General features: G+C 39.9%; 1 protein-coding gene across 1 annotated transcript; it reads right to left on the bottom strand.

The window, feature by feature from the left end:
• Positions 1-5,165: 5,165 nt before the first annotated feature.
• Positions 5,166-15,326, bottom strand: LOC138364674 (synaptotagmin 1-like). Its single transcript, XM_069324648.1, has 4 exons — positions 15,257-15,326; positions 14,650-14,783; positions 14,098-14,305; positions 5,166-11,560 (listed from the first exon to the last, which is right to left on the bottom strand). Exons 1-3 carry the CDS (start codon positions 15,324-15,326, stop codon positions 14,102-14,104), a joined length of 408 nt encoding a protein of 135 aa, XP_069180749.1. The 3' UTR covers positions 5,166-11,560; positions 14,098-14,101.
• Positions 15,327-15,352: the final 26 nt, after the last annotated feature.

A 15,352-nucleotide genomic window follows, 5' to 3' on the forward strand; every position in this document is an offset into this window, starting at 1 on the left:
TTGGCTTAACAACAATAGAAGTATAATTCGTATGTCTTAATGAATGTTGCATTATTAAAAAAATAACAATGTTCTTCAAGTATTGACTTGTATTTCTTTGTAGCACAGAGTAGTTAATTTCAAATATTCATATACTGTTATTCCTTATGCTTAAGCCAACGTCACAGCCGTAAAACAAAAGCACCGAACATTTCAAGGATTACGTATATAACATTGTTAATTAGTTATTGATTTGTTATTTGTTATTTATTTACTAATATATAAGAAGATACAACGAGTTATTAATTTCATTATGCCCAGGAGGGCTAGTTTATTGGTGAGCGCCACTAATTGTGTGAGTGAATATAATTTATAGTGAATCTTTCTCTACCATAACAACAACAAGTGCAGGTACACGCAGCCTGTGGCAAGGGGCAACAAGAGGTTAAATTCTAACAGGCGGCACATTTGATGTAACTGCATGGTTACACCAGTGGGTGACAGATAGGTCGACAAGGTCATGACCACACGACCTACTGCCGTAAATTGAGGCAGAAAGAGGCGGAATGGCTTAAGTAAGGCCATTGAGTGTGAGTGGTTGGAGAGACAGACCCAGTGTGGTTCAGCTGTAATTACCTAAGTGTAGTTACAGGATGAGATACACACAGAAATCACAATAGTGTGATATATCAAATGAACAAATCTTCAAGGGCTGTGATGAGGGTTCGAACCTACCCACGGGATGTTCCCAGATGCGACTTACGTCATCTGTACCATGACATGGTAAAGGAATTGCAACCTGGAGTGCTACTGCCCTCACGAGGATCCCGAAGCACAATCGGGGTTTCACACAATTGTGAAGCGCAACCCCGATTCTGCTTTGGGATCCTCCAGAGGGCAGTAGCACTCCAGGTTGCAATTCTTTTATCATGTCGTGCTACAGTTGACTAAGGCACATCTGGTAACATCTCTTGCATAGGTTCGAACCCTCATCACGGCCCTTGTGGATTTGTTTATAGAATGAGAGCTATGCTCGTGGTGTCCCATATTCCAAGTATTCTTTGTCATGTAACGCTTTGAAACTACTGACGGTTTTGGGCTCCACCACCTTCAACCGTCTACAACTCTGTTTGCGAAAGTGAATTTTCTTATATTTCTTCAGCAGCTTTCTTTAGTTTAAATCTTTGACCTCCTGTTCTTGGGAATTCTTCTCAATCAATTTTATCGTTTCCTGTTACTATTTTGTACATGGTGATCATATCGCCTTTTTTTCTCCTATCTTCTAGTTTTGGCATATTTAATGCCTCTAGCCTCTCTTCATAGCTCTTGTCCTTTAGTTCTGGGAGCCATTTAGTTGCATGTCTGCACCTTTTCCAGTTTGTTGATGTGCTTCTTAAGATATGGGCACCATACAACCGCTGCATATTCCAGCTTTGGTCTAACAAACATTCTGAACAATTTCTTTAGTATTTCTCCGTCCATTTATTTAAAAGCAATTCTGAAGTTAGTAAGTGTAGCATAGGCTCCTCACACGATGTTCTTTATGTGGTCTTCAGGTGATAGTTTTCTATCTAGAACCACCCCTAGATCTCTTATCAGAATTCTTTAAAGATTTCTCACATAATTTAAAGGTTTTGTGGGGTCTGTGTTCTCCTATTCCACATTCCATAACATGGCATTTATTCACATTAAATTCCATTTGCCAAGTGGTGCTCCATATACTTATTTTGTCCAGATCTTCTTGAAGGGCATGACAATTATTTATCTTAAGGTTCTCTTGAGATGATTTTTGGGCTTAGTGTCCTCGTTTTTGTTACACACACACACAGTAAGCAGCCTGTAGCAGCTGTCTAACTCCCAGGTACCTATTTACTGCAAGGTGGACAGGGGCATCATAGTGAAAGAAACTGCCCATTTGTTTCCACCTTGCACCGGGGATCAAACCCAGAATCTTAGGACTACAAATCCCAAGCGCTGTCCACTCAGCTGTCAGGCCCCAGAGGAAATAAGATTTGTTTTTGCAGGGATATTCCTGCACGGGCCCTAAGCCTCTGGCTGGCGTACTAAGTGTTGCTTGTTTCTGTTTTATTTGGGGCGGAGTATGAGTATTTATGACTCGTATGGTCGCTTCAGTAAGATTTTGTCCCATGTGTTTAACAACTTCTTCTGCTCTGTTGAATCCAAGTTGAAATCTTAATGGATTTGTAACTCTGCACTGTGTTAGATAATGTTCCAGTGGTCTGTCGGGCATTTCTCCACAGTGCTGACATTTCCTCTCATCTTCCAGTACTTGTAAGCCTATTTCGCATGCACATGGGTATCCAAGCCTGATACGATGTAAGTGTACTTCTGTTGTTCTACTGTTCCCTTTCATCAAACTAAGTGGTTCATAGTTGGTTGAATTCTTGTACCAACCTGCAGATCCTGATGTTGCAACTGCTGTGTTGTGGTCACTGTACATCTTTTGCATTGCTCTGTTTCTAATTACTTTCTTAATCTGTGATAGACTCTGTGGTATGTAAATGTTTACATTTCTTATCTTAGTTGCAAGTTTTGCAGCTTCATCTGCAATGTCATTTCCTATTATTCCCACATGACCTAGCACCCAGTTGATACGTACCCGACAGCCTTGATGTTTGAGTGTTTGCATTAATGATATGACATTTGTGATCAGATGGATGTTATCACGTATGTGTTCTTGTTGCAAGGTTTCAATGGCAGTTTTCGAATCTGTATGTATAATAACAGGTTGTCAATGTTCAGCAAGAGCATGTTTGAAATAAGAAATCAAAGTTTCTTATCTTTCCTATTATCTTAGCATCATCACCAAACATGTTCATATAATTCTGTGTTCCATCTGGTAGATTGTTTATGTAGACAATGAACAGTACTGGTGTAAGAACTGAACCCTGTAACACTATACTTGTGACATTTCTTCAGTCCAATACATTGCCTCTGATTACTGTCCTCATTTTTCTGACACAATTTTTCTTCCATGTTAGAAGCCTACCTGTTACTCCTCCAATATGTTCCAGTTTCCAGAACAACCTCTTATGTGGAACTGTTGAAAGCCCTTTTTTTTAGGTCCAGATAGAAGCAAGCAACCCAACCATCTCTTTCCTGTAAAATCTCTGTGGCTCTATCATAGATAGTTAGTAAATTCGTTACACAGGATCTTCGAAATCGATAACCATACTGTCTGTCTTATGATATTGTTTTTCTCCAGGTGTTCTACCCATTTAGTTTTAATTATTTTTCCAATATTTTGACTATTACACTTGTCAATGGTACAGGTCTATAATTGAGGAGGGTCTTCCCTGCTGCCACTTTTGTAGATTGGAATTATGTTAGCCTTATTCCACACATCTGATAGGACTCCTGTACACAGGAATGCCTGAAAAATCAGTTTAAATGGAATGCTGAGCTCAGGTGCACATTCTCTCAGAACAAATGGTGAAACTCCATCTGGACCAACTGCTTTGCTCTTACTAAGATCCGTGAGCATTTTTTCACTTCGTCTCTAGACATCTGTATGTGCTCAATGTTGTTCTCTGGAATTCTTATTGTGCCTGGTTCTCTGAAGGTTTCATTGTGTACAAACACACTTAGGAACTTTTTGTTTAATGTTTCACACATTTCCTTTTCCATGAATCTGTTTCCCCTTTTCAACCACTGAAAATTATCCTTTACCTGCAATTTGTTGTTGATGAATCTATAGAATAGGCCTGGTTCTGTTTTACATTTGTCCGCTGTCCCTTTCTCCACAATTCTTTCTGCCTCTCTCCTCACTGCCGTGTAGTTGTTTCTCGCATCTTTGTATCGCTGGTATGTTTGAGGGTTTGACCTCTTTCTATATTGATTCCATTTTTGTGTCTTTTGGTCTCTGGCCCTCTCATAATTTCTGTTGAACCAATCCTGTTTTCTAGGTCTGCATCTCTCCTTTGGTATAAATTTGTTTGTGCCTTTATCATATATTTCACAAAACTTGACACTCATCTCATTTACTTCAATGCCTAACAGCAAGTCTTTCCAGTGAAATTCCTTAAAGAAATTTTTAAGTTCCCAAAAATGTTTTTTCCTAAAATCAGGTTTTTCAACTGCTTCAACCTCCTCATTTTCTTTTAAATTATAATGCATTGCATACTTTATTCCCAAAAAGGCATGGCCACTTTTACCCAAGGGAGGAAGGTACTGAATGTCAAATATCTCTTCCTTTTTCCTGGTAAATATCAAATCCAGCATGGAGGGAATATACCCCAGCTATGTGGGTAGACTGGTGTTTAATGATTTTGAAGAGGCACAGTGATGGTAAGGGTTCTTCTTGTGCCGACATGTTTAGCCTGAGGGGACCACTATCTCACTATAGTGGCCTCGACGAGGACAGGAAACCGGTGGCTTGTCAAACATCCCCAATTTGTCCTGATGTATATGACCCTAAGGATGAAGAGGTATCTCCTGGTTGGTGGGGAGGGGGTGGGGGTAGAGAGCTTGAGTGAGGCTGGAATTTAGTGGGTGAGGGCGGGAAGCAGGAATAAGGCCTGGATTGACTGTATGCACTGTAAAAAGGCTTATAGCCTCTTGTGTGAGAGTTGGAAACTTGACCAATGATTCTGTATTCCCAACCATGCTCTATCTGTGTCCACCTGACCTTGTGTCGGTCACAGCTTGCTGTTCACTTGGTAGGTTGATCATCATTTGGTCTGATGGGGAAATGCACTGCTTGCTTTTAGCTGTCCTAAATAATTTGTGGAAACGTTGGGGAACATGTATTAATGTAATTACAGATATCAATAATGATTAGTGAATAGATTGCAGGTGTTATTAGCGATTATGGGATTATGGAGAACTTATAGGTAGTTGCAATAGAATTTCTTGACATGTGAAATAATTTTTTGATAATTTAAGTAACTGGCACATTAAGAGATAATGTGGTTTGCTACAGTACTGTATATTATATCAGGCATGTACTGTAACGGACGTTCTCAGCCCAGGACTGAAGGAGATGGACAAGTGGACTTCCATATTAGTGATGTTGTAAATAATGCCTTCAGGAAGGAAGTATTCCATCCTTTGGAGGAGCTGGTATTCTTCCTTTTCCAAGATTATGCACAAGTAGGTGGGCAAATTTTCCTTAATAATGGTCTATTATAATAAAAGAAAAAAATAGGATAGGCATACAAAATACAATATTTTATTACATTTTATTATTTGTTATTTCTAATATTTTTACACAACTCAGGTTAGGACTTGCCGCTCTGTAAGAAGGTAGTTGACGCGCCTAATCCATATTTAACATATCTAAACAAACAACACTTTTATCCACCTCTTGAAATCCAAACAACCAAGCAAACATCGGGACTGGTTTGTCCATTTTTGTTGATGTGTTTGGATGTGTGAGTGCACTCGCTCTCACAGTTTTTATATAGACTCTGCTGCTGCTGCCAGCGCTGTCATGCGACGCCCCCCAACATGACGCCTGGTGCCGTGTGATGCTCGCAGTATAGTTTATAAACACGTGTGACATATCTTTTGCTTCGTATATGTACAAGTTAACAACGGGTGTCTTTGACAGCATATGATTCTGGTGCAAGAGGAGCCCTCAGCACCCAGGACGAGGTCGGAGGCGTGCACGACAGCCATGATTTTAATATATTATGATGCATTCCTCACGTGAGCACAAAACTGACGGACTTGTACATACAACCATCCACATGACACAACACACACCCACTAACTCCACACCTGATCACATCTCACTTTCTGATTTTGTCTCTACGTGCTGGTTAAGTTAGTCTCTCCTCGCGTGATCATTTATATATCTACATTAAACATTATCTGGGGAGGACTAATGCCACAAAAGAAATTATTTATAATTGGGTGATATATAAACAATAAGCTCTCAAATAAAGGCAAACAAAAATCCCAAACTGAAATAAGATCAAGGGTGGAGTTTGCAGGGGAATATTTTGTTATTTTACTTGAGAGAGGGAGAAGAGTGTGGGTGATTCCAGACACAGAGGAAGGGGGGGCATATCAACCAGGGCGGGACTAGTTCGTTTCAACCTTCTAAGCCCTTCTTCGGTAAGGCTCTCGGTCCACTGTCTGAGTGAACCTATTCATAAATTATTTTGATGCTTTTTCCCTCAAGATAAATATTTGTTCTAATTACATTACTTACGAATTACTATAATTAGTTGTGACCACAAGAAACAATAATTTAAAAGTGCCAACTCTACTATACTAGAAATTTGATACGACATACACCATTCTGTCGCAGGAATGCCATATAAAGAGGTTTAAAAGGATCTAAAGCTCATCTCATCATGCATAGAGGATCCGGCCTAGTAAAAAAGTTATGCCATTAATGATTAAAACTTTACCATATTATTAGATTCTTAAATATCATCTGCCACATGTTTTGCTTGTCACTCTTGAGTACTCAACATCAGGATCATTTTCATCACATTTTTGCGATACATTACATTTATGCCACAAACAGTATCAGAAAATAATATATTTATAATGCAGTGGATTCATTTTTTTTCAGGCTTTGCTTTGCTCTTGTTTAGGATACATACATACACTTTTATACAGAAATATAGACATACAAAGCAATGACGCACGTAAGGTTGTAATATATACCTTCAGGTAAATTTGAAGAGATTGCGACAGACAGCATCATATACCAGTTTGCTAATTCCATGGCTAAGTCTGAGGAAGCTGGAATGCAGAATAGAAAATGTCAATGATCAGTAATAATGCAAAAAACTGAGGTTATGTGAAGGCCGGTGGAGGGGTGGAGTGAGCGAGGTACAGTGCGGAGTGCAGGGCAGCTACACTCTTGCACCACGTCAATATAACACCTGAAATGGTGTTATAAATCATTCAACAATAGGGAGCAAAAGAACATTTGCAAATAAAGTGAAAGATGAAAATATTTTTAAGGATAAAGAGAAGCAAAAGGAACCAGAGAGAGAGAGATCAATTTGGGTCAAGACAAAGGACGGCACCCCGCTAGAAAGCTCTTGGGAGTCCCTGATTATATTGTAGACAAGAGAGCTATCCATTGACTCGAGCCTAACACAGTCTTCCCCCCAAGTTGGGTTGTGTTGCCTTGTGTTCCTTTCACAGTTGAAAATACATAGAACAAGCTCCCTCATACCCCATCCCCAGATATGTTACCCCATTTACTAGTCCCAGAGAATAAACCTTTCATATGAACCATAATCAAGTTACCCTTTGAATAATACCCCTCATATTAAACCTCCTTCCCTCCTCCCCCCCTCCCCAAACCTTCCCTCGATCAGGCATATTCCTTAAATAAGGTCTGTGGAAGACCCCATTTGTTCTTTTTGTATGAAGCTTGTTGTAGCCTCCTTAGAGGGTAAACATTGGAGAGACCCAGAGCAACCCCATCTGATGAACCCCAGAGAACAGCCCCATCTGATGAACCCCAAAGAACAACCCCATCTGATGAACCCCAGAGCAACCCTGTCTGATGAACCCCAGAGAACAACACTGATGAACCCCAGAGCAACCCCATCTGATGAACCCCGGAAAAGTGCACTAAATTAATTCCACATCAATCCTCTGTACGTTAGCCCTGGAGACAAACATTCATTTTGGGTCCCATAGATACTTTTTATAAATGATCCCTAAAAAAAAAAAAAGAAACTTCCTTAACCGAGCCCTGCAAAAAAGCCTCCTAGATGATCCCAGAGAAGATGTTTTCCTTAGATGAGAGTGCAAGTAAGATCAGAAGAAGTGAGATGAAGATGGAAGATTGGTCATGCCTACTCGAGTCTTCTCTTCTGAATTCTTGAGTATTAATAAGCAAGAGTGAATGAATGTGTGCGTGTGCACACGTATAGGGTGTGTTTGCTTTGTGAGAACATTATCAACTGGACTGGACTTGGAACTGGTCTACAATACACCAAAATGTGGCAATGGATGAGGATTGTTGTTGAGAAACAGGCCGGACCCTGTCCCCATCTAATATGAGATAATGTGCACATAATTTTAACAACATAGCCTCACACTCCACCAGTAAGATATCACACCCAAGACAAAAATAAAGAGTTGACGGAAGTCACAGACTGATGTGTTATATCTGGGCTGACCATAGTGTTAAACACCTCTCAGAGGCCACATCATCATTGGGGTATATTTCATGACCACTCGAAGGCCATTGGTCATACCAGGTTTCACTGCCTCCGATCTTAGCCAACACGTTTCCTATATGCAACCTCCTGTGTCTACAGGCCTATCAAATATATTCATCCTAATTCAAACAAGATTAAAATGGACTCAGTTTTTATAAAATTAATTTACAATAGTTTTAAGCTAAAATAATTTGAGGTAAAGTAGCGATATGGGGCAGTAAGGAGTTGCTACAGTGCGAGACATAACTCTACACGAACCTCTACCCTCCCTGCACTAAGTAATCCAGTAGTGTAAAACCTGTACTGGCATGAACATTAGAACACCATAGTGATGTCACACACCATCAACACCATATATAAAACAACATTTTGTATCTTATTTTTGCTAGGATAAGTTAGGTTAGGTTGGGTTGGGCTAAGATAAGTTTGGTTTGGTTAGAATGGGTTAGATTGGGTTTGGTTAGGTTTGTTTATAGTGGCTTCAACGTACAAACATACATCATACATAGGGGGGGGTACATACTTTCTCAGATCTTAGACTCCACTCAGTAGACCCTACTCAAGTTTCCATGCTGTTATAAACTATTTTTGTTCAACAATTCCTATCAAAAAAGTAGTTAAAAAGGCTCAATAGCAATAATGAATGATGCAATGACTCACAGGGCTTTGATAAAACATACAAGGTATAGCAGATACTCAATGAACATATAAATTATATATATATATATAAAGTCTATATGGCACCTTGAACCCACGGTCAGCTTACACAAGGTAAGAAATACACTTGTGAACACAAGAAAGGACTATAATAATATTGGGGGTTTCCTCATTTATACCTATTATGTCTGGTGTCTAGAGAAGAACATGTGAGAGTAGATAGATAGACCTAATTAGGTTACTGTACATTCATGTTTATAATGGAACATTGTCAATGTTTATACATGTTTACGTATCCTTTAATATAAACATTTACTTTCCGAAACATAGCAGATATATAAAATGAATGATTTCTCTATACTCAAATATTTGATGAAAGCCTAATGAAAACACTACTGCAAATGCTAACTTGCAAACACAATGCAGATTAAAATTCTCATTGGCTAGCATGAATGATGATGTCACTTGATTATCCAAAACTTTACTTATTCAAGGCAGTAAATCATAATTCCTACATCTACATAAATAAATAAATGAATAAAACAGTTAAATATACAAGTATAAACGAGTATATTGACAATACACATGTAAACTGAAATATAGACGCATAAATGCTGAAATATATTTTATCAGATAAAATATACACCACTGCCGAGCTCAATGTTTTGGAGAATCCAGTATTAAGTAATACATATGTATATGTAGTATACAAATGCTTCAGCTTATTTATGTTTAGGGGTGAGTTGGGGAGGGAGAGATGGGGGAAGGGGGTAAAAATACACCTTTATACCCTTATACAGAACTTTTTTTGCTTTTTCATCAAAATGTTCTTAATTTTCCTAAGGCAATTACAGACCCAGAAATGATGTGAGACATTTTGAATATTAGATTATGGGCAAAGTCTGACTGGACCAGACAGAGTTTGCCCTTCTGGTGCACCCCAGGGGACAAAACATGCTCAAACAATGATAAATTAACCTTGGACCAACGTTCCATCAACTATGGAAAACGTTTGCTCAACCTTGGATTAATGTTGCATCAACCTTGGAACAACTAGAGGTCAATCTTGGACCACCATTGCATCAACTTTGGAACATTAAAATAAACCTTGGATCAACATTGCTTCAACCTTTGAACAATGTACGATCACCTTAGCCCAACATTAAATCAACCTTAGAACAACGTCGATCCTGCGTTACATAGCATCATTTTCCCCACATTTGCCCCCTGATGAAGTGGTTCTCTTTACTCAGCTACATTGTACCACCATAGAGTTTTAATAATAATCTTTGGTTGAAGCCAGGATGCACATACCTTGTGCATCAAGGAAAGTCACCACTCAAAAGTAACTTCGAAATCATAAACGACAACAACATTTACTAATCTTCACTAATTAACAGAACAGCTTCTGCCGCTTCCTCGCTGGGACCGCTCGAGTGCTATAGTTGTTTCTCTCAATAGTCCCTGGCTCTAAGTGCTAGTACTAGTTAACCTGGACCCAACAGCTAGTACTAGGTAACACAGCCCAAGAGCTAGTTAACACAGCCCAAAGCTAGTATTAGTTAACATTTTATTAAAAAAAAATCCCTGCTAGTTTCTGGCCTAGTAAGACATCTCTCTCTTTATCAGGTCTTTACCTTTAACATCTAGCTGGTGCACTAGTTAGCCTAGTAACTGGTTCCTTAGTCAGGTGGGCCTGAAGACTAACTAGAAGACTATTCTGGAGGGTCTCTTGAGCTAGCTCCTTCAGCAGCCATACTATAGACAGCGTCTTGGAAGTGAGAAAGGCGACAGGTTGATATTGGTACCCCCCGAAAGGGGTTGAGGCATTATACGATACAAGATATCTATGGAAACCCAAGTGTGGCAACAACCTCAGTAGAAGACAAGAGATGCAAGCTCCACCTGGCTGCATGCACCCTCCCCAAGCTCTCTGTTGAGCTTGTTGAAGAGCTCGAACTCAAACTTCATATAGAGATTCAGTAGATTAAGCCTTATGGATTACTGTTGATCTCTCAAAACAAATTCATAATTGATTCATTTTCATAAAAAAAAATGTAATTTAAAATATGACATGAGACTCTCTTTAGTTGTTTGGTACATTGTAGTAGCCTAAACCTTGTGCAGCCAGATGGAGCACATCCAGAAGTGGTGTAGGAAATAGTTTGATTTGCTCTGAGGAATCTCCTGTGGCTGTGGCTCTGGTCATTTACGCTAGATTTATTCTGTATAACATGGCGGCCCACTTCTCTCGCAGACATTAGGAATTTGTTGCAAATTTGACATTTTTGTCATTTCCATTAATTTATAATCTTCAACATGCAAGATGACGTCCGACCGAATTCCTATAAAGCTCCTGGAATGATTCACTTAAAAAAAATGATCTCTGGACTATTTAACTTAATTAATAAGTAGAATATTTTATATTTCTTTACACAGAGTCATTAAGTTCACTGTCGACACTCTAAGCCTGATAGCTCTACCTTATTCTTCATCCTAACTATAAATTGTTGATTATCTTAATACACAAAAAATGTTGTTGCAAATATCATGAAAGGGCTTTTATACAACTATAACCTGGTCTAATAACAGGAAACGTTTATCAAGAACCACAGTTCACTGAACAAAGTGAGGAATTCGGTCCTGCTTTGTAGATCCAGCACTGTTATAATGTTTATATCCTCAGTTCTGAAGAGTTTGCTCAGTCTTCTGGGTTTTGTAGAGGCCATCTTGCTCCCTCTCAGGCTACCGGTGACACCCAACTGCAATAAACATACAATGATGTTAAAAGTAGTTTCACAATATATATATATATATATATATATATAAATATATACAGTACAGTATGTGTGTCTGTATATATAATATATATATATAATGTTGAATATAACTGAAAGGGGTAAGATTAATGATTCTAACACGAATCTTCTCAATATTTCTTACGTTTTTCTTCAGTGTCGATGGAAGTAGAAAAATAAAGTCTACAAAGTTCATTTTCACATTATGGTCTGACACCTATCGATGCATTTAACAAGGCACGCCTTACATTCTCAAAGACAAACTTACAATGCCTTAGCAAGAGCTTATATTCTCTTGTGGTGAGGTGGTACAGGACATAATTGAGATGAACAGGTGGATGGAACATAATGGATATTATTAGGGCCATTATTAATAGCCTATGTTCGTGCTTCTACTGTCTGTGTGTTGGTTTGGGGGTCATGAAGTGGGTAGAATGTACTTATGTGTTAACTGGTTGTTGATTACTGGTCTTGACTTTTTGATGTGTTGGGCCACGCTAATGTCCAATCTTCAGCGAGGGCAGTCTACACATCAAAAAGTCAAGACCAGCAATCAACAACCTGTTAACACATACTGTTAACAAATTCTCCCCACTTCAAGTCCCCAAACTGCTGGGAGGTCAGGTACATACAAATAGGTGAGGGGTGAGTAATAAAAGTAAGAAGCATGGGTCAATAATCTATACCTACAAAGATTAGTCAGGTGTTGTGGGCATGACGTTTTGGGCAGCGACATAATCATTGGCAGCTTCGTGTTCCGGCCTTGCTCTCGCTCTCACGGTGGTAAAGTATACTATGTTATTTGAGTATACTGTATATGATGGGTTGGTTAACTTTTCTGTGATGGGCTTCAAGAAGGTTCTTTCCTCTTACATCTTGTGTTTTGTCTAATATGCAGGTGTTTTTATTAAGCATTTCTCTTGTTAGGGTGATGTCATTTGGTTTCTCTCATGCGATTTTTAGGGGCACCTGATTGAAGATGACAGGTCAAGCACATTGTGAGCTTGGTTGATGTCATACCTATGTACAGTACTTAGATTGAAGATTGTCCTTTGTGGGGGCAGGTGGACATGTATACCACGTTCAACTTCTGTAAAGGGTTCTTAGTTGGTTTCAGCCTGTTTTTAATGAGGAGGTCAGAGGTCTTCTTTGTTTTATAGTATATGATGATGACAATGTTTTGGTTAGGGGTTGTGATTTTTACTCCTTTACAAGTGATTTCTTTCATTATTCAGAAAGAATAATGAAAGAAATAATCCGTTATATGGAAAAATAATGAAACAAATAATAATAGATAACAGCTTTGGGTGTGATAGCCAAAGACTGGTTAACCCAACTGCTGAAATGCAATCCAATGATAAGGAGGCGGCATAGGTCCACTACATGGAAGATGAGGATAGGGCACAGCAATGAGGAAGCGAGTAGTAAATGTTCAGTTATAGTTCCAAACTGCCATGACAGGATCTCCTTACATGTCATCGAAGAGAAGAACATTGCTATCATCGCGTACTTCCTGAGGTTATGGGCACAGGGGTAAGCTCTTAGGGTGGCTGAATCTCTGCTCGCGATGAAACAGCCGAGAGATGTGACTAATAAATGAGAACAAACACACAGACATTAACGCTAGAAGCTCAAGATACCTGAAGAAATCTGTGAAAGGCCGTCATAAAGTACAGTATAAGGTATAGTTAATTCCCAGATAAATTAAACCAGAATAACAAGAACCGGGGCTGTAGATGTACAAAATTGTCACCCGAGTCAAACGTTGAAAACTCGGCACACCGAAGGAGAGCATGGAGCTCACCAACCCAACTCAAGTGCAGAAAGAACCTGGACTGGAGGTCAAAATGTCCAACATGACATCCAATTATTAAGATGTTTGAAATGGAGCATGTGGAAGATGTAAATATGTTTGACTTGGGCAAAACAACAGAGGAAAGAGTAGGCCTAGACTGAACTCCAACAATAGAAGTTCCAATAGAACTGACCAACTCTATTTGATTCTGAACACGAGAAAAAGTTCTGAAATATGATAGAAGAATGTAAATGCCATGTTGACCAGATCACACACTAGAAAGTGAAGGGACAACGACGTTTTGGTCCGTCCTGGACCATTCTCAAGTCGATGATCGACTTGAGAATGGTCCAGGACGGACCGAAACGTCGTCGTCACTTCACTTTCTAGTGTGTGGTCTGGTCAACATACTTCAGCCATGTTATTGTGACTCATCGCCTGCAATGTAAATGCCATGATTCATTTGATGTTGGCTTCAGGAGACAGGTTCAGTGTGATATAAACCTCCAGGCATTTTCACAGATTCTAGGACGATTTCCTCTTCCATTCAGTAGCCTGCATCAGGACTCCTGACTCGCAGCAACCAGTTTTGTTACTATGAACTTACAATTATTAACACTATGCACTTAAACTCTAGTTGCCACTAGGACCAACCAATCTTTTAGTGTGCTATTTGGTCAGATAAAACAGTGTTGCCATAACCTACCCGTTTACTTCTGCGTTAAGATGGCGTCTGCCTCCTCCGGGTCCTTGAGCGTGTGCCACTGCGCGATAGGTCGACGCGGGGAGGCAAGCATGTCAGACCAGTGGCGGAGCTCTGTGCCCGAGGCGTTCATGCCCAGCACGCACCGCCCGATGGGCTCAGAGGTGCCAATCCTATCGTAGTCCACCACCGTCACTTGCAAATTCACCTTCTGCAGGCCGGAATAGAAGACCCTAATTAATAACACTGCGACTTAGGGCTTGGGTAACCCAAGAATGGGTTGGCCCAGTGGGAGTGACCCACTGGGGAATGACTAGTGTATCCCAATGAGGGTGGGCTGGTGTGACTAAGTGGGAGAGGGCTGGGCTGACTAGTGGGGATGACATTGTGTGGTGACTTAGTGTATGAGGGGTGGTCATGTGATCCCACTGGGAGTGACCTAGTGTGGAAAGGCTGGGTTGACCCCAGTGTGGGTGAGCCTGGGTGACACAGTGTGGGAGGACTTGGGTGATATAAGCAAATATAATCAACCATCACGAAACAAGGTCAACTCACCTGAATCTGTTCAAAGGGAATCTCGAAGGAGAAGGATTCATTATAGTAAGGGTTGAGAGTACACTTCTTGATGCTTGTCTTCTTCTTCTTGAGCCGCTTTCCGTTCTGAATCAGACAGATCTTCACGTACGGATCTGCCGACACACGAATGACAACCGCTTGTACTCATCAAGACACATACACAATGCATGAACAAACAGGTGACTGCATCTAGATCTCAGTCAGCAAGATATATCCCTTGGCAGGATATACCCCTTGATAGGAAATATCCCTCAGAAAGATGTGTCCCTCGGCAAGATGTATCCCTCAGCAAGATGTATCCCTCAAAAAGATGTATCCCTCAGCAAGATCCTCTGCTGCCGGCTGAGCCCACCAACATACACCATGATGTGCTGGTGCTTTCTACTGAACGTGAGGCACATATCTACTTTCTACCTTTGTGTAGAAAGGGGTAGATATGCATCTACTATATATATCGCGCTATCCTGGTCCAGGATTCGCCGAGCATTTATTTTCAAAACCTGACGTATTTTCCTCAACCATGGTGGGTTTGTTGACACTTACTAAACAGTTTATGAGCTCCAAAGCACTAAGAAGTTGTTTGTACCGATGATAACTTTGAGTTGTGAAGTTTGGACGCTTGTAAACTGTTTAATAAATGTAGACAAAGTCGCCATGATTAAGGAGAGATGTACGTATAGGA

This window comes from Procambarus clarkii, chromosome 14 (genome assembly GCF_040958095.1).
Source record: "Procambarus clarkii isolate CNS0578487 chromosome 14, FALCON_Pclarkii_2.0, whole genome shotgun sequence".
NCBI lineage: Eukaryota > Metazoa > Arthropoda > Malacostraca > Decapoda > Cambaridae > Procambarus > Procambarus clarkii.

Bases quoted from the DNA above. Each gene is read 5' to 3' on its own strand.
- LOC138364674 (XM_069324648.1), bottom strand. From the start codon at position 15,326: ATGGCGACTTTGTCTACATTTATTAAACAGTTTACAAGCGTCCAAACT. The intron at 14,784-15,256 runs GTACAAACAACT...GTGTGTCGGCAG, and splicing joins ACAACTCAAAGTTATCATCG to ATCCGTACGTGAAGATCTGT. The intron at 14,306-14,649 runs GTGAGTTGACCT...TCCGGCCTGCAG, and splicing joins TTCCCTTTGAACAGATTCAG to AAGGTGAATTTGCAAGTGAC.